The sequence below is a fragment of the Pholis gunnellus genome (genome assembly GCF_910591455.1).
Source record: "Pholis gunnellus genome assembly, chromosome: 14".
NCBI classification, from domain to species: domain Eukaryota; kingdom Metazoa; phylum Chordata; class Actinopteri; order Perciformes; family Pholidae; genus Pholis; species Pholis gunnellus.
Window position 1 is genome coordinate 15031598 of NC_136541.1, and position 26266 is coordinate 15057863.

A 26266-nucleotide genomic window follows, 5' to 3' on the forward strand; every position below is an offset into this window, starting at 1 on the left:
CGCTGTTGGCATGGTGGCCTGGCCTTTATTAAGGGATAACGTTAGCCATAGCAAACTCTATTTTGACGTTTGAAATAAAGTTTTTCTCCGCCCTTGGTGCTTTTTTGTCAATCCTTTTTCAGTTTTAACAGTTATTTTGTCGTTAAAAAAAAAAAGTTCTTAAATACTTACAGCTTTTTGTCGGAATATTAATATAAAATGTTACAGTTAGCAGATGCAAATTTAACCGCGAAGGTATGTTATCAACCTGTGGAATGCACCTGTCAGTAGACTTTTCTCTCGCGAGATTTCGGCGTTGCGCAGTGGAGTACAGCCGTCCGCCATCACTGCATACAAGCTAACATTAGCTAAAAACCACTGAGAGGAGAGCGAGTGACAACAACATAACAGACATACAGAACGACTTAATTTCTGAAGGGGAGGTCACTGAGTGTCCCTGCCGCTTTCCTGGCGTAGAAAGCAAACTAGCAACTGCCTTTCATGTAGTCTTTAAGTCAACTTAGAAACGAAAGTCGTTCTAACTAATCATGTCCAACCTCAAAGGCGGCCCCAAGAAGGACACCAAGATGAGAATACGAGCCTTTCCTGTAAGTATTGTCCGGCTCTGTGAGCTCTGAGACGCTAACTTTGAGACTCGAGTACCGGGGATGACGGGTCTCTGTGCTAGCAACTACCTGCTAGCTAGCCGCTCAAACTGGAAAGACATGTCATTGTCAACTGAAAGCTGCTATCAGCGAAACAAATTACCCGAAGAACATCAGACATTTTAGCAGTTCGGTTTATTTAACGTTTGCTAGCTCCTTGGCTTGACAACGTTATCGTCGTTTGACATGAGCTAATGTTAGCATAACGTTAAGGAAACTTCCCTAGTGCCTTGCTAGCAAACGGTAGCTAGCTAAGTAGCGTAGCAGGCCTGATAATGTTGGCTAACTTGACGCTAGCTAAGTTGCCGTCAGTCAGCAAGTATCGTTACGCTATGGTAACGGTCAGCTCTTTTGGCTATTGGTGTTTCGTTGCAACACGCATTTGGCGTAGGCTGTTATAGATGGCAATTACCACATTATTGTGTAGTGCTTCATCTCGAGAGCTAACGCAGCTTCAACTTAACGTGAGACTACAGTAAACATGGCTATGGTCTCGTCGTTAGTGTTGTTGACGTCAACCCAGCAGCCTACTGATAGTAACGTACTACTGTCACACAACGATGACACCAACATCTGATGATCACTGTGCTGAATAACATATTCACTCAACAATTCTCTGTTATGAGCGCAGTTGTCATGTTGTGGGATGTGCAGCCTTGTCTGAGATGCCTAGCCCTTAGAACATCCTTCCATTCCTTGTCGAGATTACTCGTGTGAAACACAGACCAATGCTTTTTCCTCCGTTTGGATACCCAGGGTTGTGAGTGGGTGTCTGGCAGAATGAGTCAGTGAGCAGATGAGTGAGTGAACACAGTTAATCCTTTCTCAAATGTTGAGCTTACATGCAAATGCAAGACCAGCCCGTTAAACCAGAGTGTAGCAACAAAAAAAAGGTCTTGATCAATATAATAACAAACTTGAATTCAGGGGTTATATTAATGTATCCCATTACAGCTCTTGTATTTCTAGTTGCTATTCAGACTTGCTTATCTTGTGATCGGAAAACTGTGATTGTCTTCAACACAACATTGAACCATTGTTATTGTGTTTATGGTGAGATACACAGAAAGCGACTCCTAGGTCTTGGCACTTTGGCAGAAAACACAATATATCATGATACAAATAATAATGTCATGCTTACGTGAAGATACTAGAGGGTTAATTGTGGTATGAAGCATCTTGTTTTCATTCAGAAAGTTGAACACAACAAAGGCGGTAGACACACTTGACGGCTGCTTCTCTACCATCTCTATGCTCTATGTACAGCTTTGTTGGTACAGTTTGAGGGAAATGTTTACACCAAGGGAGTCCATTTTTAGGATTGTAAAGCTTTTCATGCAGTCTGGTCAAGATGATGGCAATGGGCTCAAGTCTTCAACACAATATGTAATGTATATGGTTTACTTTCTGTTGAATAATTAATATCGCATCACTGCCAATAAAGCGTTTTTTTGTGGCTTTAGCTAGCTTTCTCCTAGCTTCTTCCTTAATCCATTTCTGACAGAAATTACATCCATGGTAAATGTCTTTGTTGCTGATGATATGACTGCACAAGTAAGAAACGGTGATTGAATCGTGATCTAATGTTGATCAAAGCTATTGCTCCTGTGCTGCTGCATTGATATCCTTGATCAAATTGCTGTTATATGCTTGCCAAGTTATCTGACAGCAGGCAGAATCATCAAGGTGTCACCAGTCACCTGCATTGTATCACAGAGGGAAGTGCAAGTATTATAAATGACGCTTGTGTACACTTCTGCTACACTTAAGTACCACATCTTTACTGCGAAAGTCATCAATCAAACAACTGGGCTTTTTAAAAATCTTCCCTGTCCACACTGCAAGGTAGAAATGTATTGCTTATGTGTAAGTGTGTGTGTATATGTTTTAAAATCAGACAGTTTCTGTAGAGGGCTTTAGAAAGCTGCATTAATTATTATTAACGTAGAGCATCTATTGAACCTTTATAATGCATATGGTTCTTTTCTTTTTAACAAGTGATCTACTATTTTGTATTTAATTGTATTGCAACTAATAGTCCTTGACATTACTGTCATCATCTCTTCATACCAGGTGGAAATAATGAAGAATAGACATTTTTCAAGTAAACCCCCTTTCCTCTTTCTATCCCTGCTAGATGACGATGGATGAGAAGTATGTGAACAACATCTGGGACCTCCTAAAGAATGCCATCCAAGAGATCCAGAGGAAGAACAACAGCGGGTTAAGCTTTGAGGAGCTGTACAGGAACGCCTACACCATGGTGCTCCACAAGCACGGGGAGAAGCTCTACACGGGCCTGAGGGAGGTCGTCACAGAGCACCTCATCAACAAAGTAAAGAAACCTTTTCCTCTCCAAAGCTGCTGTTAACACCCCTAACCCCTTCAAATCATTTCACGAGTGTCCTTATGAGTGTGACCTGATGTTTATCACACCAGAAATAACTTGATGGGACGTCAATTCTGTCAATCTGTTTGTGTTTTCAGGTACGGGAAGATGTCTTAAACTCTCTAAATAATAACTTTCTGCAAACACTGAATCAGGCGTGGAATGACCATCAGACTGCCATGGTTATGATCAGAGACATCCTCATGTACATGGTAAATAGGCTTTCTTATCATACTCATTTTGTTCAAATCATTCTGTAGTTGTAGATACATTACTGTACAAAGATCTTTAACATTTCACAATGCAGCGGTATTCATGTCAATGTTACCAGAATTTCTGTGTTTGTGTTGAGTTTTGTTGCCTCTGTAAGTGGATTATGGTGCTTGTAATAATTGTGAAAAATGTTGTGCTTTTGAAGAAATGGCCTTTTGTTTCCAACTGTAGCTACCCTTCACCTACATCCTATTCTGGACTTAGTAAGGTGCTGTTTTCGTTGTGGTCCTAACAACAATGAGCCTCTGTTGCTGTATTTATTCATTTATTTTGGAAAAATGGCAGGACTAGTTGATTTACTTTAGAAGCAAGTCCAAAATGTGAGTGTGTGAGTGAGCCCTCAGGGTAGGCAAACATGCAGTCTAAACAATGGCACAAGCAGTACAGAGACGACACCGCTCTCCTGGGGTTCTTTTGTTTTGTATTCTCCTTTTTCCTGTCCTGGCTTTACCCCGGACAGTTGGCTTCCCGGTGTTTAACTACGTCAGGCTGTGCAATGAGAGCAGCTTCCAGTTTTTACCTGCCTGCTGACCTCTAGAGGAGAGCCAGACAGATACAGCAAGTGTGACTTCACTCTTCTCCCTCGGTGTATTTACCTTTTTTCTTGGAAGCCACTGCGCCTTTCTTTAGGCCCTGGAGCAATATTTGTTTTTCTAGGAGAGGTAGGGTGGTTGTACTTTGTCACACATAGTTCATTCATGTCAATGCACAGCATGCTCTTTAATTTTAGCCCCTGTTACCTGGTATATACATTTAACATAGTAATCTAATCTTAGAAATGCTAACTCATTCATGACTCGAATAAAGAAAAAAAGGAGAGGCATCAGAGAGCCTAAGCTCATAAAGCAGGCATTTGGAATATGGGAGGATTAATATCATGGAAGTAGAAACAACCTTCAATTTTGCACTGGTTAATATTTGTCATTCTAGACATTTGTATTGTAAAGTCTAGTCACCCACATCCCCCTTAAATATTTACGCTTTCTGGAAGTTTATGTCGTTACCTTCTGTTTTCTGAGAATAATTCACACACCTACCAGTCTTTTATTCTGAAATTCTATTATTTACATAATTGTTTTTACAGCGGTCAGCATACAAAACACTTGAAATACATACTTGTGAAGTGGTAGTGAGATTAATACCTTTCATACAAACTTTATACTTCTAAATATAAATAGTGGTTTTACCTGTGATTCTGAAGTTTCTTAAGAATCTGTCAACATGCATATGTTTATATGAAGGTTCTTGAGTCAGTTTGAGCCACAGTACTGCTTTCCATGCGGGGTCTTTTTCACCTCCGTGCTCTCTCGTCCCCCAGGACCGGGTCTACGTTCAACAAAACAACGTGGAGAATGTGTACAACCTCGGCCTCATCATATTCAGAGACCAGGTGGTGCGCTACGGCTGCATCCGAGACCACCTACGTCAGACGCTACTGGACATGATCGCTCGTGAGAGGAAGGGAGAAGTTGTCGACAGGTATGCAGGAGTACTACTTCACAAGGATTACTCCAGGATGTTTTGGTTGAAATTAGAAAGTTTCTGTCTTGATCTTATATCGTATGTTTCAGCCCACTTCTTCTTTTATCATCCTCTGCAGGGGCGCAATCAGAAACGCCTGCCAGATGCTGATGATTCTCGGCCTGGACGGCAGGTCTGTGTATGAGGAAGACTTCGAAGGTCCCTTCTTAGATATGTCAGCGGAATTCTTCCAGGTAAGTCTGTGGTAGGTTGTTGGTGTCTTTATTTAACCACTGGACATTTTTGCAATGGATAATCCCATAATATCTGCTCTTTCAGATGGAGAGCCAAAAGTTCCTAGCAGAAAACAGTGCCAGTGTCTACATCAAGAAGGTAGAGGCCAGAATCAATGAAGAGATCGAGCGAGTAATGCACTGCCTAGACAAGTCTACAGAGGAGCCCATCGTCAAGGTGGTGGAGAGGGAGCTCATTTCTAAGCACATGAAGACCATCGTGGAGATGGAGAACTCTGGCCTCGTCCATATGCTCAAGAACGGAAAGACAGAAGGTAACATGGTTGCCGATTTGATGGCAAAGCATTGCATTTATATTTCAAAATTAAGAATTGCAAAGTCGTCGTCTTTTTTTTTTTTCAGCCTTTCCTCAACAGTTTCTCCTTGTTTCTCATACGTTTCCCCCCACCGTGTCTCCCTCTCAGACCTGGCGTGCATGTACAAGCTGTTCAGTCGTGTGCCAAACGGCCTGAAAACTATGTGCGAGTGCATGAGCTCTTACCTGAGGGAGCAAGGCAAAGCTCTAGTGTCCGAAGAGGGAGAGGGCAAGAACCCTGTCGACTATATCCAGGTATGTCCAAAAACACAAGTTTATGTCTCAAGATATCGGCGAGCCCAGCTTGACACTGTGATTGAGAGGGAAACGTGTTATTACACCACTTCTTTGTAACTGCCTCCTCAACAGGGCCTGCTAGACCTGAAGACACGATTCGATCGATTCCTCCTCGAGTCCTTCAACAACGACAGACTTTTCAAACAAACCATAGCAGGAGACTTTGAGTATTTCCTCAACCTCAACTCCCGCTCACCAGAGTACCTATCACTCTTTATTGATGACAAGCTCAAGAAGGGTGTCAAAGGGGTACGCATCTTCTCTGAATTTTCCTTCAACGCACAGCTTTTTGCGTGTCTTGTACATTTCCTCATTCTTTTTCCACCCTGTCGTGTTTGACCAGTTGACAGAACAGGAGGTGGAGTCCATCCTTGACAAGGCCATGGTGTTGTTCCGGTTTATGCAAGAGAAGGATGTGTTTGAAAGGTACTACAAGCAGCATCTGGGCCGCAGGCTCCTCAGCAACAAGAGTGTGTCAGACGACTCGGAGAAGAACATGATCTCCAAGCTCAAGGTAAAGGACGTTCTGGTAACGGATGCACTGTGTGTGCATATCCCTCGTACCGCTCTCTTTCGTCTTCTCTGCTGCTGCCCTTCGCCCCATCTTAAGTCCTCCGCCAGCAGTTTGAACTCCCCGTTCTGTCTTTCTCCTTTGCAGACAGAATGTGGCTGTCAGTTCACCTCGAAGCTGGAAGGGATGTTCAGAGACATGAGCATATCCAACACGACCATGGATGAGTTCAGGCAACACATACACACTACGTCGGTAAGACATGAACTTTATATCGACCAATATCGTAATGGAAGAACATTTAAATCGCAGGATTTGAAGTGAGTCTTTAATCAGAATGTTGTGTTCCAGTTATTCTGTTATTGAGATGTAATGCTATGTCAACATGTGTTCTGAAAAAAAATGTCCATGCGTCTCATTCAGGCGTCTCTAAGCGGTGTGGACCTCACAGTAAGAGTGCTAACTACTGGCTACTGGCCCACGCAGTCGGCAACACCTACATGCACCATCCCCCCCTCCCCCAGACACGCCTTTGAAGTCTTTAGAAGGTAATGCTCTTTAATTCATCTGAATGTTTCACTGAAACAGAGGGAGGCTCTGTGTCGTTCTGTGTGGTTTCTAAAGGTCTTGCTGTTATTGTGCAGGTTTTACCTCGCTAAGCACAGTGGTAGGCAGCTAACACTGCAGCACCATATGGGCGGGGCCGACCTAAACGCAACTTTCTACGGAACTATTAAAAAGGTAGATGAAAAATGCCATTTGCCATTTTTTTTTTATTATAAACCGCTTCAGTCAAGAATCAGTGGTGGTGTTGAGTATATTTCCTAGGTTTGTAGTTTACATTTACCTTCCCCTTCTACTTCCTCTGCAGGAGGACGGCTCAGAGGTGGGTGTGGGAGGAGCGCAGGTGACGGGCTCGAACACCCGGAAGCACATACTGCAGGTCTCCACTTTCCAGATGACCATCCTCATGCTCTTCAACAACAGAGAAAAGTGCACATTCGAGGTGGGGACACGTCGGCTGTCATAATCTCGTCTTCGTCGAGGTTATTTTTGGCTCGCTGTATGACTTGCATGCATTCTTCTATTGCGAGAACTTTACAATGTTCTTCTGTCGGCCATCTGAAGGAGATCCAGCAGGAGACGGATATCCCTGAGCGGGAGTTGGTGCGAGCGCTGCAGTCTTTGGCCTGCGGGAAGCCAACACAGAGAGTTCTCACCAAGGAGCCCAAGTCTAAGGAGATCGAGAGCGGCCACGTGTTTACAGTTAATGATCAGTTTACTTCCAAACTGCACAGAGTCAAAATACAGACAGGTGGGCAAAAGTTTGTGTACAAGACGTACTGTCACTACAGCAACAAGTCTCACCTCCCTTCTGTCCAACACGGTGTACAGTGTTTTTGATCAGAGGATACAATATTCGTCCTTTCTACATCCTCTGTTCAAAAGTACAATTTACATCTGGGGGGGTGGGGCGGGACTCTTCCTTTCTGCTAATATTAAGAATAGTACCTTGAGAGATTTTAAACATTTGGTCCATGCTCCTCATCTTGTCCCTGTATCCGACTCCCCCAGTTGCTGCTAAACAAGGGGAATCCGACCCCGAAAGGAAAGAGACGCGGCAGAAAGTGGATGACGACAGGAAGCATGAGATCGAGGCGGCCATCGTCCGGATCATGAAGTCAAGGAAGAAGATGCAGCACAACGTCCTGGTGGCTGAGGTAAGGAGCTCCTCGTGAGAATACACATTTTGGTCCGTTTCTCTTTAACAATGGACAGCATTTTGATTTCTGCCATTTTCTTACCCGTTGTGACTTTGTGTCCTCAGGTAACTCAGCAGCTACGGTCACGTTTTCTTCCGAGCCCTGTCGTAATTAAAAAGCGTATAGAAGGACTAATAGAAAGAGAATACTTGGCACGGACGCCAGAAGATCGTAAAGTATACACCTACGTTGCATAGAAGAGGAACTGTGGATGAGAGGAGGAAGAGACTGGACGGGGGAGGGGGGCAAGGCGGGGGAGGGGGGGGGGGGGGGAGTTGTTTGTTTTCTTTGGACTGTTGTTACGCATGGACTGGAAGTTTCTTTTAAAGACAAATGCTGGGAACCTGATTCATCCTCCCTTACAAAAACACAGTAAACAAACATAAATGGGAATAAAAATGTCGGCGCAGAAATTCAATCCATCAAAACTTGTAGATGATTTTTAAATCGGGCCCAGTCTTCCTATTCCCTGAGTTTTAACATGGATGGATCCAGCTTCAAGCTTTTCACTGTTTTACCCTTGTAGAGATCAAACTTGCAAAGAATCCCTTGGGAAAAATGTGAATGCACCACATTATTTTTTTGTTTCAATACTGTATAAAAATAATAAAATTATTAAAAACAGCAAATGTGGATTGTTACAAAACGAAAAATAAAAAAGTATTTGTTGCTCTCATTGAGCATTTCAGTGGGTATGAAAACATCTGTTCTGTCCAAAAAAAAACTCCAGAAAGGGCTCACAGCACTGTTATCTGCTGTGCTACTTGAAGAAAAGTATTTTTAAATTGGTTCTTTGAGGATTGAGATATTTGAATGGGAGCAGATGACTAATGTGTCAAATTACATCCGTTGGACTGTTCCATTTTAATTAAATTAAAGCAAATAGCCAACAGTTTCAAAGGTGTCACAGGGAAGCAGTCTCCTCTGCACATCTCAGATGTGAGCGCTGTGCAGACAGCGATAAAACTTTCAATGTGTTAGCCACAAGTTATAAAATCTAAATCACGTTCAGCAGATAAACCGATAGATCTTATTTTATCAATAAACAGGCGCTCAGTAACTAATGAGACATTCAATGACTTTAGTCTTTAAGTCAATAGTTTGACACTTTCAATGAAGACAGTTGAGTTCCTGTTGATATCACAGATAACTGGTAACTAAAGCGATGCACTGTCCTAAACATGTGGCTGTGTGGAATAAAGAGGCAGACTTCAAGAGATTTTTGTATTATCTTATTGCAACTAATGCTTTAATGGCTCAGTTACATGTGGTGTAACATTTGTATCAGAATATTCAGACAAGTTGAGTTCTGGAAGGTGGAGCTCTACATCAGGTTTTCAGTGAAGGCTCGGGCCAAATTCTCCATCTGAGTCGTGAACACCTGAATTTCTTCAGCAGAGCTGTGAGTCCAGGCCAGAGGCAGGTGGGCTGGAACGGGCGTACGATCTGCAACACACAAACAGTCCGTCAGAATGAAAGAGACACATCTCTGTGCGTCGTGCAGGAACTGGTCACACTTGGTGCTCGTGACCTTGGAAGAACTGGCCGCTGCGTGTTCTGGCAGCAGCTCGAGACGAGGCCAACCACACAACGGTGTCGGCTCCTTGCTCCACACTGCGCAGCCTCTCCCCCATCATCTGGTGGAACTGAGGCATTGATGTAGAAACGGCTGGAAACGAGAGAGAGAGAAAGGGTTGGTGGTGTGTACGTGTATCTTGGGTTAATACTATTACTAACGAAGAGTGACTGAATGTTTTTTCTACTCAAGCAAATGAAACGGAAGCAAGGTTTCACTACAGACGGACATCAAGCATGAAGGATTACAGGTGCAGTGGAAGATGGACTGAAAGTGAATATTGCATTTTTTAAAAGTAGGTCCTCAATGACTCACTATAGTTTGGTATTTTTTTTCACGAGGTGAGTGACAAAAAAATACATTAGAAATTGAAGTATTTCTTTTAAATTCAAACTTTTTTTCCTTGTAAATCACAAAAATGTACTCAATCACTTAGTCATCCCAATTATTAAATGATTACAAAATGTGAAAACTTAGCAAAGTTAAATATTTGATCTACCTCATGTCCTCTGTCTGATAGCTCGAAATCGCAGCTATCATATAAATATTAATTTAGGTATAAAGACACGTTTATATTTGAGTTTATGGTCACATGTTTGTGTGTTCTGGCCTGGAAGAGAGCAAACTTTTGCACACCTGTAGGTCGAAGGAGAACCAGACACCTGCACACACTTCACTTGCATTCAGAACGTTGTTCATAAACATCTTTTAAAAAGTTCTCTGATGGAGATGTGTGGACCGAAAGGTTATTAAACATCTCTGAGTCCAAGTGAAGACGACAGTGAGAGGAAGTCTTGTACTATCGTGCATTATGGGTTAAAAATTAGCTGAACGTTTAAAACAACCAGTGGAAGAAGTAGTCAGATCTTTTACTTACGTAGAAGTTAAAATACCACAATTGAATAATTAAAGTCCTGCATTCAAGACCTTACTAAAGGAAAAGTATTATCAGTAAAATGTACTTACATAAATATAATAGTAAAACAGCTAAATGGGCTCTGTCATTATTACATTCATACATGTTATAATAGCCTTCTGTATTATTATTATATACGCATTGACATGTGAGTCCCATTTTAATATTGTAGCTGAGTCCAGCTGATTTTTAATTTTCCTCATTGTTTTGTGTGGCTTTATTTACTGTAAAGCCATGCCTTAGATCAGATTGTTGTTTCTATGTAGACATTTGCTGTAGCACCACCATCAGGAGCATTGCCACTATATTTGAGGGACAAGACAGCTGTGCAGGTACAGTATGTACAGGATTTTTGAGCTTAAGAAAAATGACTTTGCAGAAACGACATTCTTTAGGCCATTTGGACCAGCTGCCTATCAGTACCTGCAGTATCTACCCAGCCTGGATGCATCGCAGAAAAGTGAATGTCTGGGTTAGCTTGGGCCCACTGTTGTGTCAGCACCACCTGCTGTCTCTGAGGAGAAACACCACATGGTTGCATCGGTTCAGAAATGTGCCAACAGTATCCACTACTACTGTCAATGCATGTTGCATTACTACTCCATCTGTTTTCCTCTCTTCAACCACATTACATGGATAACTCCCAACGCGGTGAGACGGATGACGTTACTAAATATAACTCCAACTCGTGTTTTGTAACCTGGATCACGTTCCCGCACCCCACCCCCCACTCCCCCTACCTTATTCTGGGCATAGACCATGACGCCATCAAAGTAGTCCTCCTCTGACTGCAAGTCATCGACTCTGAGTTTCTGGACCAGCATGCCTCCTGAGGACACAGTGATCTAACCGGCAGGGAGAAAAGAGGCCCAGTGTGCTTAGACAACAGCCACTGCAGCGCGGACAAAAGTGGCATTATGCTGTGCACATGAAGCAGAGGAGCACTTTGTGTGTGTGTGTGTGTGTGTGTGTGTGTGTGTGTGTGTGTGTGTGTGTGTGTGTGTTTTCCTACCACCCTTGGATCCCGGCTCTTCTGTAGAAGTGGTATGAGAGTCTGCGTGAGGATGAACACCCCTAGAGAGATGGAGAAGAGGCAAACTTCAAACTGTGCATGTGCACGGCAGCATGGCCTTCTGTGGCCATCACGATGAGGGGCTCACCCATGGTGTTGGTGGCAAAGTTCTTCTCCAGGCCCTCAGCGTTCACCTCTCTCTTGTGCACCATGCACCCTGCGTTATTTATCTGTGGTGAAGGAAATGACAGAGAAGTCGGATCAAACAGGGTCAGTTTGTGAAGACGGATTTAGGATGAATATTAAAAAGGAGACTGGCGTCACACACCAACACGTTCAAGGCTGGATACTGCCTCTTGAAGGCCTCTGCGAACTCCCAGACTCCGTGTGTCTCTGACATGTCCACAATGTGGACGAGTACCTCCTAGAATAACCAGATGAGCATCAGTCTCTCACAAATCATGGGATCAAGTTCAAGATCAACAACGCTCACCGTGTTGCCAGACTCACTGACAATGTCCGCCCTGGCCTCTTCGGCTTTATCTTTGTTCCTGCACACCATGTGGACGGTCCCACCTGGAAACAAAACACCAAAGTTTGATTTCTGTCATTATAGAAGAAGGCAGAGACCATATCTCGGCTGCGGTTCACCTTTCTTGGCTATAGCCATGGCTGTGGCCCGGCCAATCCCACTGTTGGCTCCGGTGATCATGAAGGACCGTCCCACCACGGACACATCCAGGTCTTGGGGCTCAAAGTCTTTTAATGCTGCCTCATATCCTTTCCTAAAAAGGCACACGGAAAATAAATATGAGCAGTTTTTTTTCTTTCTCCACATCTTAGCTCCAGTAGAGTCAGGTGATCCTCAATACACCCCAGCTGTCAATGGAACTATTGTAATTGTGCATAAAGGCCAGTCTGTGTATTGATGTGTGCCATACGGTGATCAGACCGCTGATATTCCTCTGTTCAGCAGTTTTTAGGCTTAAACGAATGACACCAACTACATTTTTACAGACATTTTTTTATATTTAGACAACCGAGAAGCAGGACTAACAATTTATTTAAATCATATAGCCCACTCAGACTGACAAAGCATCATCTGCCAGCTATTTCCTTCCATCTCCTCCATAGTAAGGACTCAGTGTGATGACTGACCTTGTATATTGGTGGATTCCATTCAGAAACCAGACGGCATTCCGGTACAGAGACATGTTATCAAGTGAATAATAGAAAATCCAAGAAGTGTTCCAGCTTTGGTGGTCCTTGTCATCCGCTGTGAGGGATCAGCGTCACATGGAGCAGGCGGACGGAGAAGGGAGCGCTTGCTGCTCTCTGCCGACTCCGCGTGGGAACAACACTTGAGACACTCACCCTGAAAAAAAGGTAAGTTGTATTTAAAGTTTTATCAGCCCATTCACGAAAAGAGCTTTGCACAGATCACGTGGGACACATTTAAAAGGCTGTGACGGGCTGCACCTCTGCAACACAAATCGACAAAATAACCAATCCGGACGGGTGTGAGGGGCGGTGACGCGTCCGGCAGGCGGGCGGAGTTATAACCAACTTTTACGCCGAATCGGAGTGAGCGACGGATAGAGATGTGTTCAGCCGCAGCAGTTGACCCTTTGTGAGGGTTAAAGTGCTTCTTTTTTTAATTTATTTTTTTAAATCCTTTGATAATAGCTCTTGGCGCGGCCTCAACATGGTGAGTGTTTGGTGGTCGTTTTCTACGCATGACTGTTCGCGTCAGGCTGTTCACCTGTTGCACCTGTTTGTCGCTGTCAGGTAGCTAAAAGCTAGGAACTACACCTCCGCACCACTTCCTTCTACACCGAGGCCTGTTTGTTCCTATCAGGGCGCCGTGCAGCAGCTGCGCGTGGTTTTATTTCGTGTACTTGTCGGTTTAATTGTGTTTTAGCGCTTGTGTTCATTTAAAGCGACAGCCGGAAGTAAAGTGTACATTTCCTCAACCGGTCGCATCAGTCAAACAGGTTTCGTCACTTTGCGTCGAGTCCTGCCCTGGTGGCAGTTTAATGCTTTCCATATTGATTTGCCTTTGGGTTGACAGAGGCCACATGCACACACACTCACTAACCTGGAGATACCAGTATTTGACTTGTTGTAGGCCTGCTGTTGTTCTAGTAGCCGATAATGTGGTTTTATTATCATGATGTATCTCTCTGGCTGTATTGTTCTTTCTCTGTTCACTTTGCAGTGCAAAACGGCATCTCTATTTAGTTGCAACACAAGTTAACTTTTACATTTTTCCTAAAATTGCTACAAAGTTCACACCGTACACAATGTTCCACACTTTATGTATTTAGTAACAATTCATCAAATCTACAGTATATGTTTCTGTTGGGTAATATATTAAACCCTATAGGCATCCTTTTACCGTGGCTTGTAACATGACGGCATATAACATCTTGTGCATTATAATGTTCACATTTGCTTATAGTTCTGACTTATCAGCTCTTTTGGGGATTTTTTTTTTTTGTGGGTTGAAATGGTGCATTGTTGCACAACCCGAGTTTAGAAATGATCTCTCACAAATTTCCCTCAACACCCCACATCTTTAGCCCGTTATCAATAAATACACAAACTATTCATTCTTCTTACGTCAACAATGAGAGGAAGACTCAAAGGAATCGGTGTGTTTCCAATAGAAATCGGGTGACATTAATGTCCATTTTCATACATAGCCGTATGTCCAATGCTAGGAAGCTCGTTCTGTAAACATTCTAAACCCAACTAACTCCTTAGCTCTCTTGAAAACCGGAGAGGAGAATCCTACTAAAACTACTTGTGCTTTAGTCGTTTGTTGACCTTCACATTTCTGCCCGTGGAGCCTCCCCCCTCCCCCCCTTTTGGTGATGTGTTTGTTCAGTGGAGTTAGTCTTTAATGAGTCATGACAACAGGAAACCAGTTGTTTGACCCTTGCTTGCTGTGTTAGCGAGGAGTTAATAATGTCTTCTGAAAACTTCGTGCCGACACACACGCACGTGTGCTCTGTCTGTGCCGTTAGATCCGCTACTTGCTCCTCTTCAGTCGCCAGGGGAAGCTGCGTCTGCAGAAGTGGTTCACGCCCATATCGGAACGTGAGAAGAAGAAGATCATCAGGGACATGACCACGATGGTGTTGGCACGGCCGCCGCGCTCCTGCAACTTCCTGCACTGGAAAGACCTGAAGGTTATTTACAAGAGGTGGGTGCTGCCCCCGCATGTTTGTTCATCTAAAAGGACTTTAACTGCTTCTGAAGCAGCAGCAGCAGTAGTCTAGTTACACCTGCTGCATTTCTCATTTATAACTCATTTTACATCAGCTGGAAATCTTCACTGTGTCACCTTTTCCTCAGGTATGCCAGCTTGTATTTCTGCTTGGCCATAGACAACCACGAGAATGAGCTGATAGCCCTGGAGGTTATCCATCGCTACGTGGAGCTGCTGGACAAATACTTTGGCAATGTATTTCACCCTCTTTGATTCAATAAGCAGCTGTAACCTGAAGTGTAACCGTTTAAATGTGATGGTATAGCTTAAATCAAGAGCGTTACAACTGTTGAACCAGTCAGTAAATATCGTATCAAAACGTGTCCATTTTTTATGTAAAAAGTGTAAGTAACGCAAGTACATTCTGCACTGTTTTAACAATGGTGATCCCCCCCCCCCCCCCCCTCAGGTGTGTGAGCTGGACATCATCTTTAACTTTGAGAAGGCCTATTTTATCCTGGATGAGTTTCTAATTGGAGGGGAAATACAAGAAACCTCCAAGCAAATGGTGAATCGCGCCATTGAAGCCTCCGACATGTTACAGGAGGTGAGATGCGTCCGGCATGCACACACACACACACACACTCATACACAACCCAAGGCGTGGCTTGCATCTGTGGTGTGAGCATGTAACATCTGTTGCATGGCTCGACAAGATTTTTAAAAGAAACTGACGCTTTTTTTTAATGTAGTTTAGCGTTGATTGCATCTTTAAAATAAAAAAAAACACAGCTCAGCTGTGGGATAATTGGACATATCCAGATGAAATTGGTTCTTTACAACGCTTAACATGAATACATCTCCAGTGTGGGAACTTGTTTCATTTTATTTGTGCGTGTGTGTGTGTGTGTGAACAGCAAACGTCGCAAGTAGTGTCATAGCGAGTTCAATTAACAGTGGTGCTGAGTCCCTGGTGTGCCTTTTCATTCTCATAGCTTGTGGATATTGGCTCTTTTTTTAATAGATTTGAGTTTGTGCTGCTGATTTCCCCCTCCTGTCTGTGTGTCTGTGTGTGTGTGTGTGTGTGTGTCTCTCTCTCTCTCTCTCTCTCTCTCTCTCTCTCTGCCAGTGTTATTGCGAGTGAGAGACAGATTTCCCTGGAACAAGGGGCGTAGGGTTTAGTGTTTGGCTGATGCTTCCCGCTCTCCCTGTAGGTTCACGGCTCTGCGTGGTACTGTAGTGAGCTGCAGTGTGTTGTTCTGTGCTGCTGAGCATGGGCTGACTAACACTATTTTAACCAAGAGTTGGATGATGTGCAGCGTAGCCTCCCATTCATTTTTTGACCGTTATCGCTTCAGGATGACAGCAGTGAGTGGTTTGAGGTGGAGCTGTTTGGATGACCATGAATATGGACAGAAAGGTTAGATGTTCTGCTTGTGTTAGTTGGTGTGCTCGGTACTTAATAACCGGTGATGTTTAGACGTGTGCCTGTGAATATTCATTGTGCTCCAATGTTTTTTTTACAAGGCATAGAACGTGATTTTTTAAAAACTAAACTCCTTGTGCTTTTCTCTAGACCATGGAGGAGTACATGAGCAAACCTGCATTTTAACCCGCGGGACACAAAGGAACAGCGGAGAGAGGAATACAGGAACCAGATGTGCCGTATACGAGTCAAAGAAGTTTCTGGATAAGGAAGTTTCTTTGATTCCATTTGAACATTTTCTAAAGATGAAGCGGGCATGTGGAATGTGTTGTTCACCTTCTGCCTGAAGCTTTGCTGCATTGTAACTGCATTTGAGAGTAAGTCTAATATTTGTTCAGTCAGTTGAAGGAAGGAAGGGGGGGGGGGGGGTTGTGTTCACAGTGATTTCCGTCATCGCAATGTAAATGAAGTAGCAGTAGGATCTGGGATGTATTTTTGGTTCATAAATTAGTTTAGTTTATATTTAAATCATGTGTTAATATCTTGGAACTGAATGATTTTTATTCCAAAAACACTAATCTGCAACTCCAGTTCATATTTGAAAAAAAAGATTTGGACAGATTGCAGTGAGGCTGATGCATTTCTTACTGTTTTTAAGCTGTATAGCTTCTTTAACATGTGTGGGACCATTAGTCTTTAAAAGGAGAAGTTGCTGTTGTGGGTGTGAACATTATTATTTATCATGTGCAATTCATGACGTTATGATTAAAATGTGTATTTTGATAAAGAGTCTTTGTGTATTTGAAATTCACCGAACCGTGTGGAATGGTGTGTGTGTTTTTTAATAAGGCTACACAACTCTGCAAGAAGGAAAAATAATATAGCTGATGCTTTATTTCATCTGTGAGTCATCACACATTATTGAACATGTACAAAATGGTTTAAAAATGAGCATACATAGCACAAACCACTGGTAGGGCAACAATACAGAGCTTCAGTATGAAAGGGTTGGAAGGCAGGCGACGGTCTGATATTTAGACTTGGAAATAATTGTCCATTATACTAACATTAAATCCACTAACCCTGAATATATCACGAGTCACAACAACACTCGCTGCAGCCCAGCACGCTGCCCGAACGAAAAATCCCCATAATGCTCCTGCACCCCTCTCAGCACGCTGTCTACTAGTGTTTTAGAGGCCCAGTCAGCATTATGCTTCATCATTTACAGGTATATTCACATATGTAATTGAATAGTTTGACATGGATGAAAAATAAGCGTTTTTACATTACTCAGTTGATTATAATTTAAAATATAGGCCTGTTTACAAACACAATAAACCCAAACAAACCTTTAACAACATCACCATACTTGAATTAACTTGGATTTCATTGTGATTTGATATCGGTTGATGTACACCATCAGGCCGAATTGGCAATTTGAGAGTGGCAACACGTTGAAATTAAAAAGTGTTTTGAGGATACTCGTTTTCTCGTTTATGCACGGATTGCACCTTTTTAATCTCCTATGATATCAATATATAATATCTCTGTAATGTTCTTGCAGCAAGTATAGGGACTATACATTTGAAAAAAATGTTTTGGACTTGTTACATTGCTATAGTTCATTTCCGTTAGGGTGATATTAGTTATACCAGCTATAGTTCATATAATATAAATTTGTAAACTAGATCACGTCCACCAAACTTTAATTTTGAGACAGTATAAATACTATATTCATTATTTCGTGCGTCTTGCAGGGCGTCGGGCTACATCCCGGCCGCCTTTTTTTCACGGCGCTCCCCCTCCTCATTTACGGTCTGTGGAGCCGAGGTCTTGGCCATCATCTCCTCCTCCCCCTGGATCTCCGTGGGCTCTATTTCCTCCTCTGTGGCCACCTCGGTTTCCCTCTTGGCCAGCGGCCGCTTCTCAGTGTCCGCTTGGCCCAGGTAGTCCTTCATGACCCGCTCGTACAGCTCGTATGGGAACTGTCCCTTCAGCTGGGCCTGGGTGTCCCTCTTGGTGATGGTGTTGGGGTACTCCGTGAGGATCTTGGCCGCCAGGTAGGTCGTCACCTCGTCCTCCACGTCACCACCCTCATCTTCATCATCGGCGACGTCGGCCTGACGTCTCAGCGGCATTTTGTTGAGCTCGGACAAAAAGAGGTTCTCCCTGCGCCCGGAGGAAGAAGGGGTTTTAACTGGCACGGGTTTTGCGACGGGGATGGACGCCGCTGGGATTCTGTCCGCGGAGGGAGAGGTCTTCACGGGTCTCTGCACCACGGGGTACTCGTGGCTGATCGTCTCCACGCCGATGATGTCTAAAAAGTCCTCCCTGTCCATGTCCTCGGGGACGGGCTTGCTCTTCGGCGGCAGTCTGCGGCTGTAGTACCGGATCTTCGGGGTCTGGCCGGTCGGGTAGCGAGCCGCCGAGCCCTGGGGTTCGCGGTGGAGCTTCCTGAGCTCCTCTGTGAGCAGCATGTCGATCAGGTCCTGCGGGGGGACGTGGAGCTTCAGGGAGAGCTGCAGCAGGTCCCTCACGGTCCGAGGGTCGAGGATGGTGGGCCGGATCAGTCTCTTTCTCTGTTCCCCGGTCTTTTCCCGCTTCTGCGTCTGGTCGCTCATCTCCAGGACCTTCAACAGGTAGTAATCTACCAGTTTCGTGTCGTCGTTGGCGTCCTCTTGGTTCGGGCTCGCCCGGCGCTGCATCTCCTCCCTCTCCGCTTCCTCCTGCTCGCCGAGCGCCCGGTCCATTTCTTCGTGGCTCCCGTTGACCAGCTCCTCCGTCTCCTCCCTCTCCTCGACGGGGACCCACTCCTCTCCCCCGGCCACGTCCTCGTAGGCCGGACTCCTCAGGCAGAACCCGTCCTCTTCCTCATTGTCGTCGTCGTCCCCGAACACGTCTCTCTTCTGGCCGCCGAATGTGGGCATCCTCCCGAGCTCTTCGAAGATGGACCGTAAATTGGCGAGGCTCTGGGGAGTGTACTGCTCGTCCAGGTCCTCCGTGGCCCGCTTGGAAGCGTCCGTGTTCTCCTCGTCCTCGAACATCAGCGGGTATTTCTTGTGGGGTCTGGGGAAATTACCGAATTCTACCGGAGCGCCCGCGGGGACTTCGGTGTCTTTGGTGCGGTGCCTGTGCGTGCGGCGGTCGTTCCTGGGCGCCGACACGGGACTGATGGGCTTCGCGTCTATCCCGGCCCGATCCTGGAGCGACTGGAGCAGGGCTTTCATCAGCTGCTCAGCGGTAATGTCCTGCCTCGGCGCGCCGGGGGCGGGCTGACGTTCCGCGGGACTCTCGTCCTGCTGCTGCGAGGCGAGCTGAAGCAGGACCCTGAACTTGTCCACCTCATCGTAATCCACGGGTTCGGGTCGTCCCCCGTTCCGCTGCTTCAGGTTCTCGATGTACTCCAGTGCTTTGATCATGTCGGAGCTGGGTGGATAGGCAGCCGGCTGCCCCTCGCCCTCCCCACCTCGGAGCCTGTAGTGGCGGGGGAGAGACGCAGCCCGCACGGCGCATCCTTGGAGGAGGAAGGCGAGCAGGACCACGGCTCCCCCCGCGTGCAACTTTTGGTGGAAATGCAGCATTATAGGCAATGTATTACCTGCAAAACAAGAAAGCGTCAAATGTTAGTGAAGGAATTGGGGGAAAAAACAAAATAAGCCAAAACGAGGATGTATGTGTCTCTATGTTGATCCAAAAAACTTACTCAAAAAGCAATGCACATAAAAGTGCGAGAGTCTGTTTTTATCCGGGAATTGTAGTCCTGTGAATTACGCTCGACAAATTGAATGATACGATGCTGTGCGTGAGGAGATGCATTCACATCACTGGATGAGTCATTCCCCGCGTTGTTATGGGCAACCTCAACATCCGATTCCCCCATCAACAGCTCAAACATTCATTAAAAAAAAATACCTTTCATTCCTCGATATAGCAACCACGCATTTTAATCATCGATTGTTGTGGATGCGCATTTTATCACATGGACAACACCCATTCTACAAAGTGTCGACATCTGCGAAACGCGAACGTGACAGACAATTGTCTTCCAATCCAAGGCAATTGGATATTGATTTGAACTAAAATACAATGAAATCATAAAGAAATATGTGTCTTACCTTTGGTAATAAAGCTCAGACAGCAGTGAAGGTGTATGGCATCTCCTCGGGAGCGGTGCTGTGCTCTTCTGTTTTCAGCACTTGGACAGCTCCCCTCGTTATATGAGGCAACACCTGACCACCGCGTCATCGCACAACACACGCAATAGCCGGTCCTAAAAAATCCATATAAATGATTCAGGTTTATGATATGGCAATGCTAAAGAGCTCGCCGCATTTAAAAATAGTTCTCTGTGCTGTCTGTGCTGTTTCACAGCACCACTCTAGAAGCTATTGACTGGAGAGGATCTTTAAAAGTCAGGAATGCTGCCGATATGTGTATGTGAATTCTCATTCGTTGCATTAACAGGTTTTTATTAAATATAGATATAAAATCTGTTGAACAACATGCAAATGTTCCTGTGTAAACATAAACATTTAAGGCACAATTCAAAAATAAATGCCACGTGTACCAGAAATAACCTCACACACCTTTCACACTGACGCAGAAAAAGCACTTGTTTTGGTCCTTTTGGTGTAAAAACATGCAGTTTTACCACTACTGCCACCCTCATTTTGGCACGTGAAGAGTTAACCCCTCTAGCGATGACTCACAGGCTGAAACCACCGCGGAGTTGCTGTCGCAGTTGCCCCCCCCCCCCCTCCCCCCTCTGACAGAGACGTTGATAAACACCCTCCCTGTCGGCGTGGGGCCAAAGCTCCGGCATTCCGCAGGTCAACGAGATGAAGGGGCCACAGCACGGCACCCGCCGGTAAAAGGTCACGGATGATAACACAGGTATATATATTTCATTTTAAGAATTATAGTATTAACATTAAAAGTTGTTGAAAACAAAATACATCCCACCAAAATAAAGGCAATGACTCATTCACATGTCGTCACCATATCCCTAGATGTACTTTCTCTGGGGGAGGGGGGGAGGGGGGGGGGGCAACACAAAGATGAAAATGCTAAAACGACTTGTCTCTTTGGACTTGAGGAAAATAGTAAAATAGCTTTTAAAAAAGATATATATAATAAAGATTCAGTGTGGCTCTTTACCTATATGGCAATAAGTGGCAATAGACTATACTGCAAATGCAAGGGCAGCAGTTGTGTCACCTCGTTCAGCAATACATGGTGACTTAAGAGACATTTATTTAAGTCAAAATCTATGCCATTATTACATGAAAGGTTCAATATTCGATATTCACATTCCAGTGCTCTTGTTTCATGCTTAAGTCTCTGTTGGTATCTCCCGACAAGCCAAAGCCAGTCAATGCCATTAGGAATGCAGCATCATCTCACGTCTCCTCTGCACCCTCTAAAGTGATTCTGACCATTGCACTCAATGCCCTATGACACCCTGTACCCGTAGTCTACACATAAGTGCTCTTCCATTTTAGCACCCCCCCCCCCCCCCCCCCCCATTTTCATTGCACATCTAATTGAATCCAGTGTGCTCCTTATTTATTCCATGTTGTAATCCTATCATGTCTATTAAACTATAGTGAAAGAAAAGAATTGGCCACTTAATCTTTTCACTTCAACCTCGGTGCCAAGCACACGCTGTGTCATCTAATAGAGACGACGACGTCGGAGGTGCTTTTTAGTTGAAAGCGCCGTCATCTGCCGGGGCTGAAGAGCTGCAGAGAGCCTCCTGACGTTAAGAGACATCCATCAGACTGGCTGCTTGTGTGTGTGTGTGCCGGCTTGTTTAAGCTCTTCGGTGTGTGCACAAAAGAGAGGGAGGTTAAAAAAAGAAAAGAAAAATATGAATCACAGATTGAGAGACTGTCAGAAAGAGAGGCGTGGTGTTGTTTGTAAGATGTGTTGTATAATCCCACAGCATCACCGCTCTGACATCACATCTCTCCATTCAGAACAGAACCGTGCACCCTGAGGCCCGGCATCAACTTCTAGAGGGCACGGCAGCCGGCACGCTGTGTAGTATCAATCGTGCAAAGGGTACATTCTCTTGCGTGCCCATTAACAGATGGATAATAGAATGTGCTCATCGTCTGCAATCAATCTTTACTGAAAATGAACAAGCGCACAAGGGCTATTTAAAGATGAATTTAATTGTTCAGCTCATTTTATATCCAGGTAACTGATGAAAACATCACACTTCTTGGAAAGATTAAGATAATATTTGCCCAGCGCAAGAGCCCTTTAATCTGTGGGTTGTATCCATTTGCAGTCAGGAGCACACTCAAGTGTAGAAACACGGACGTTTGTTTTATTGTGTCTCAGTCAGAAATAACTTGTCATATGGCTGTTGCGATGTTTAAGCAATGGATCAGTGAGGAAAAAAAGCCTTGGATGGGCATGATGTATGTATACATCTAGTAGTGGAAGAAGTATTCAGAGGTTCTGATGAAGCACCAGCACAGTACCAGCACAATACTCAGTCTACAATGTGGCAAAGTGTGCGTCAGAGGAGATTTTTCCAAATACCGTTGTTCACATTTCACTGAATAAAGTAGAATTAAAATGCCATGAAGGCATTTCATGGATCCATCTTTGTGTGGAGTCTCAGCATATCTAAATTTCCGGATGTCTGTTCTGTCTGTTAATTTTTTTAATCCATTATTGTGTAAGTTACATCAGCCCCCTGGGCACTATGAGGATTAATGGATCATGAGTTTTTAAACTCAAATCCCAGCAGGTTCCTGGCGGGGGAAGATTCACTGGCTGATTCCTCTACGGGGCTTGTGACGTGCTGTCTCTGTGCATCGTTCCATACACACCCACGCAGTTATTTCATATATATATATATATATATATATATATATAACAGGAGAAACATTTCTAGTTATTGGTACTGCTACATCCCCTTCTCTCTCTGTCTCTCTCTCTTTCTCTCTATTGATTGATGAGAATTGCAGCAGGATGGAGGGAAAATCAGAGTAATTAGATGAAGAGTCCTTAGTGCCACTCTTACTCTCTCATTGGTTTCCTGGTATACATGATTTTATTTAACTCTCTCTCTCTTCCTCTTCAAACCAGACTATATTTATTGCATTATTAATTGGCAGTATTGATGACACGAGCTGTCCTCTCTGCTTCTGTTGGTTACACAGTGGTATTTTACATCGAGCTCGCTGCCACAGAGCGCAATTGTTTCAGTGAATGGTTTGAACACATTCAGCCAGATCCATATTAGCATTTTATAATCCCCCCCCCCCCCCCTCCAAAACACCATTTGTATAATTTTGTCTCTTTGATCATTGTATACAAATCATCTGCCACTATCTACCTCCCTCCTTCTCTCCGGTCTCTAAACCCACAGCAGATTGGGGACCCAGCTGCTGTTTATCCACATGTCAATCAGAGCTGCGGAGCGAGAATGATATCAGCTCGGCTTGTTTGCGTCACAATGGCACAAAAGCACACGCCCATTTGTTCACATGTTCACAGCTAACTGCAAAACACACACAAACACACACACACACACACACACACACACACACACACACACACACACACACACACACACACACACACACACACACACACACACACACACACACACACACAGAGAGTCTTAAAAAGCTGAATCTCGGGTTGTGTTCAGATTCTTGATTTGACACTTCATCAGCTCAAGGACTTGTGATTCAACCAACCAACGTTAAAGAGCTGCAAACGCTTCATCGTTTCAACCCTGGATTTTTTTCTTTTAATTGACGTGACATTCAAACATGATCAACTTGCGAACAAAAGAAAGAAAAGATGCGATGATCACCATGAAAGAGAGAGAGAGAGAGGCATCAAGGCCACATGTGGTCGTTCTTCTCCCGCTCCTTTGTTTGTTTTCCTCTTCCTCCTCACCTCTTCACCCCCCCATCAACCAGTCATGAGGCGGAGGGGGGGGGGGGGGGGGGGGGGGGGGACACGGCACGCCCGTTGTCATGGCTCACCTTCTTCTCAACCGCCGTCTCCATGGTGACGCTGCCTCTCAGCCTCTCCTCTGCTTCCATCACGTCTTCCCACAGGTTGGCATCCGCCACCTCTCCTCCATTAGTCGCTTCCTTTCTTTTAAGCTGGACATTTTCGTTAGTGGCTTGCATTCATTACGTCTCCCCTCTGTTGTACCCATCCGGCTCATCTCACTCCTTTGCACCAATTACTGTGGTCAAAGCCTTGGCCCTTGTCTGCAGCAGGCAGGTGGTTTCAGCCAGGGAACAGAGATGGGCTGATTAGGGGTTGCAATGTGGAGCAGACATCGGGATAGAAGTGTGCTGTCTTGAGCAACAAGAAAACCGAAGGAGTGTATATGAAGGGAATGAAGGTGGAGATTTGAAACAAGCATGGCCTTATTTGAAAAGGGCACATGTCCACGAAAACCTGTGGGAGTGTGTTTCATATCTCTGTATAACTGAGACTGAGTTCACCGGCTGAGCCCCTATCTTCCACTAATGGGCATCTTTTGATTTCATCTGGAAGAGTTTGACATTTGGGACACGTGTGCGGCCTTCTCTCGCTGAGAGTTCAATGAGTAAGATTGATAACACACCACAGCATGGTATCCGTCTTATCATTTAACTTGGCAAGAAAGAGAAAATCCTTTATCTCTTATTTACACTTATTTACTCTTATTTAGTCGGTGACAGGAAAGACTGGGAGTGACTTAGTGATTAGACCACTTAGGATTTGTTGGGCGTGTATCGACTGTGATTGATTGACATCTTCCTGAGTCTGCTGTTAGCGTGTTGCACCTGCGATGGGGCGATACAAATTACACCTGTGTCATTGTTATTGGTAGATGGAGATTTGTGACCTCATAAATTCCCATGAAAGCGTCGCCTACCTTTAACCTGAACAGAGGGCTTATCAACCAGAATAACTGGAAATGCCTGTGTTTGTGTTCAGAGATCTTAACAACCCCCCGAACTTCCATTCTTAAAGTGGCAATCTTGAACATTTTCATTTAAATTTAAAATTGTAAACATTTTCTCCATTTTCAAATATGAAAGCATGTAAGCTAAACTCTAATACAGTCGCTATTTCAGTCACATCTGTGGCTCACACAAACTAGATTCTCTCTCTCTCCTTCTCTCCTTCTCTCCTTCTCTCCTGTCTTTCCTGAACTTATCTTCAGTTTCAGCTTCTTTTCCCCCTCTGCCTCCCACCGACCTGTCAACCTCCATTCCTCTCATTATTATTATCCTCCACCCCCCTGTACATATTAACGGCTGCGAGTGTTCACCTTGGTGCTCTGACTCATCCCTTTTTTAACAAACCGACAGTGCTTGTGCGCTCGTCTGCTCCCCCCCCCCCCCCCCCCCCCCCCCCATGTGTATACGAGCACACATGCAGAGATTATGTTGGTGTCTATGCTCAGGGATGCAGCGTGACGCACTTCAGAGGCAGAGGCAGGATGTGTGTTTTTCAATCTTGTCAATGAAGAGAGCGGAATGAGAAACTGAATGTGCTTGTAATAATGTACATATTTGCAGCATGAACTTTATACAAATTCATCACAATCACATTCATGCGTCGTAAAGCTCCAAACAGTGCCTCTCTAATTGGATTGTGGTCTTTTCGTCTCCCTAATTGGCTGTGCGTGTAACAGCCTTATGTGTTACTTGAAAATATACAGTGTCTAGGCAACCGTGGTGATTTTTATGTTCACTAAAGACCTCCACCTCTCCTGTCCTCCTCTGCATGACTCCATCTAGCCATCGTCTGGATGCGAGGCCGCAGGGAAGTGTGTGTTTTTGCAAACGTGTAAGTATATATTCATCATAGCTCGGATAGAGATATTGCATATTTGTTGCTTTATTCAAAACCCAATGTGCCCAATTCTTATGCATGTCCACATGTTCTGATTGTGTCTCTGCAGTGTGGCACGCCCAGCAAGATTGTTTTCTTCGACTGAGAATCTTTTTTAAATATGCTCTTTCTCATGTGAATGCTGTTCTATTTTTGTCTCCCCTCCTTTACTTGACAGTTCAACTTCTTCATCTTTTCCATTATGCTCAGTCTCATACATCCGCCCTTCCACTCCTCCCTTCCTCTCCTCCACTTTGCCTGTTTTCTAAACCTCCTCCTCTGCTTTGTCACCTCCCACCATC

At 44.5% G+C, this 26266-nt stretch overlaps 4 protein-coding genes across 5 annotated transcripts; 2 read left to right on the top strand and 2 right to left on the bottom strand.

The window, feature by feature from the left end:
* Positions 1–331: 331 nt before the first annotated feature.
* LOC306706167 (cullin-3-B-like) lies at positions 332–8178 on the top strand. Its single transcript, XM_079173099.1, has 16 exons — positions 332–587; positions 2782–2979; positions 3132–3245; positions 4625–4785; positions 4907–5021; positions 5107–5335; positions 5486–5631; positions 5746–5922; positions 6017–6187; positions 6332–6439; positions 6608–6732; positions 6829–6925; positions 7056–7190; positions 7313–7499; positions 7760–7905; positions 8013–8178. The coding sequence occupies exons 1-16, from the start codon at positions 528–530 to the stop codon at positions 8142–8144; spliced, it is 2301 nt and encodes a 766-aa protein (XP_079029225.1). The 5' UTR covers positions 332–527; the 3' UTR covers positions 8145–8178.
* A 1086-nt stretch (positions 8179–9264) lies between these two features.
* On the bottom strand, positions 9265–12665 carry dhrs12lb (dehydrogenase/reductase (SDR family) member 12-like b; the record flags this gene model as incomplete). The annotated part of the gene is made up of 10 exons (XM_079173117.1): positions 9265–9393; positions 9479–9616; positions 10863–10953; positions 11180–11284; positions 11452–11513; positions 11600–11681; positions 11780–11875; positions 11945–12027; positions 12103–12236; positions 12610–12665. 10 exons carry the CDS (start codon positions 12663–12665, stop codon positions 9272–9274), a joined length of 969 nt encoding a protein of 322 aa, XP_079029243.1. The 3' UTR covers positions 9265–9271.
* Positions 12666–13019: 354 nt separating this feature from the next.
* On the top strand, positions 13020–16902 carry ap1s3b (adaptor related protein complex 1 subunit sigma 3b). 2 transcript variants are annotated; one of them, XM_079173121.1, is made up of 6 exons: positions 13020–13159; positions 14481–14659; positions 14812–14920; positions 15135–15272; positions 16024–16085; positions 16242–16902. In XM_079173121.1, the coding sequence occupies exons 1-5, from the start codon at positions 13157–13159 to the stop codon at positions 16063–16065; spliced, it is 471 nt and encodes a 156-aa protein (XP_079029247.1). In that variant the 5' UTR covers positions 13020–13156; the 3' UTR covers positions 16066–16085; positions 16242–16902. The 2 variants fall into 2 exon arrangements, with proteins under 2 accessions (XP_079029247.1, XP_079029248.1); XM_079173122.1 differs by lacking the exon at positions 16024–16085.
* A 958-nt stretch (positions 16903–17860) lies between these two features.
* Positions 17861–19675, bottom strand: scg2b (secretogranin II b; the record flags this gene model as incomplete). Its single annotated transcript, XM_079173100.1, has 1 exon — positions 17861–19675. The coding sequence occupies one exon, from the start codon at positions 19673–19675 to the stop codon at positions 17861–17863; it is 1815 nt and encodes a 604-aa protein (XP_079029226.1).
* Between the last annotated feature and the right edge of the window lie 6591 nt (positions 19676–26266).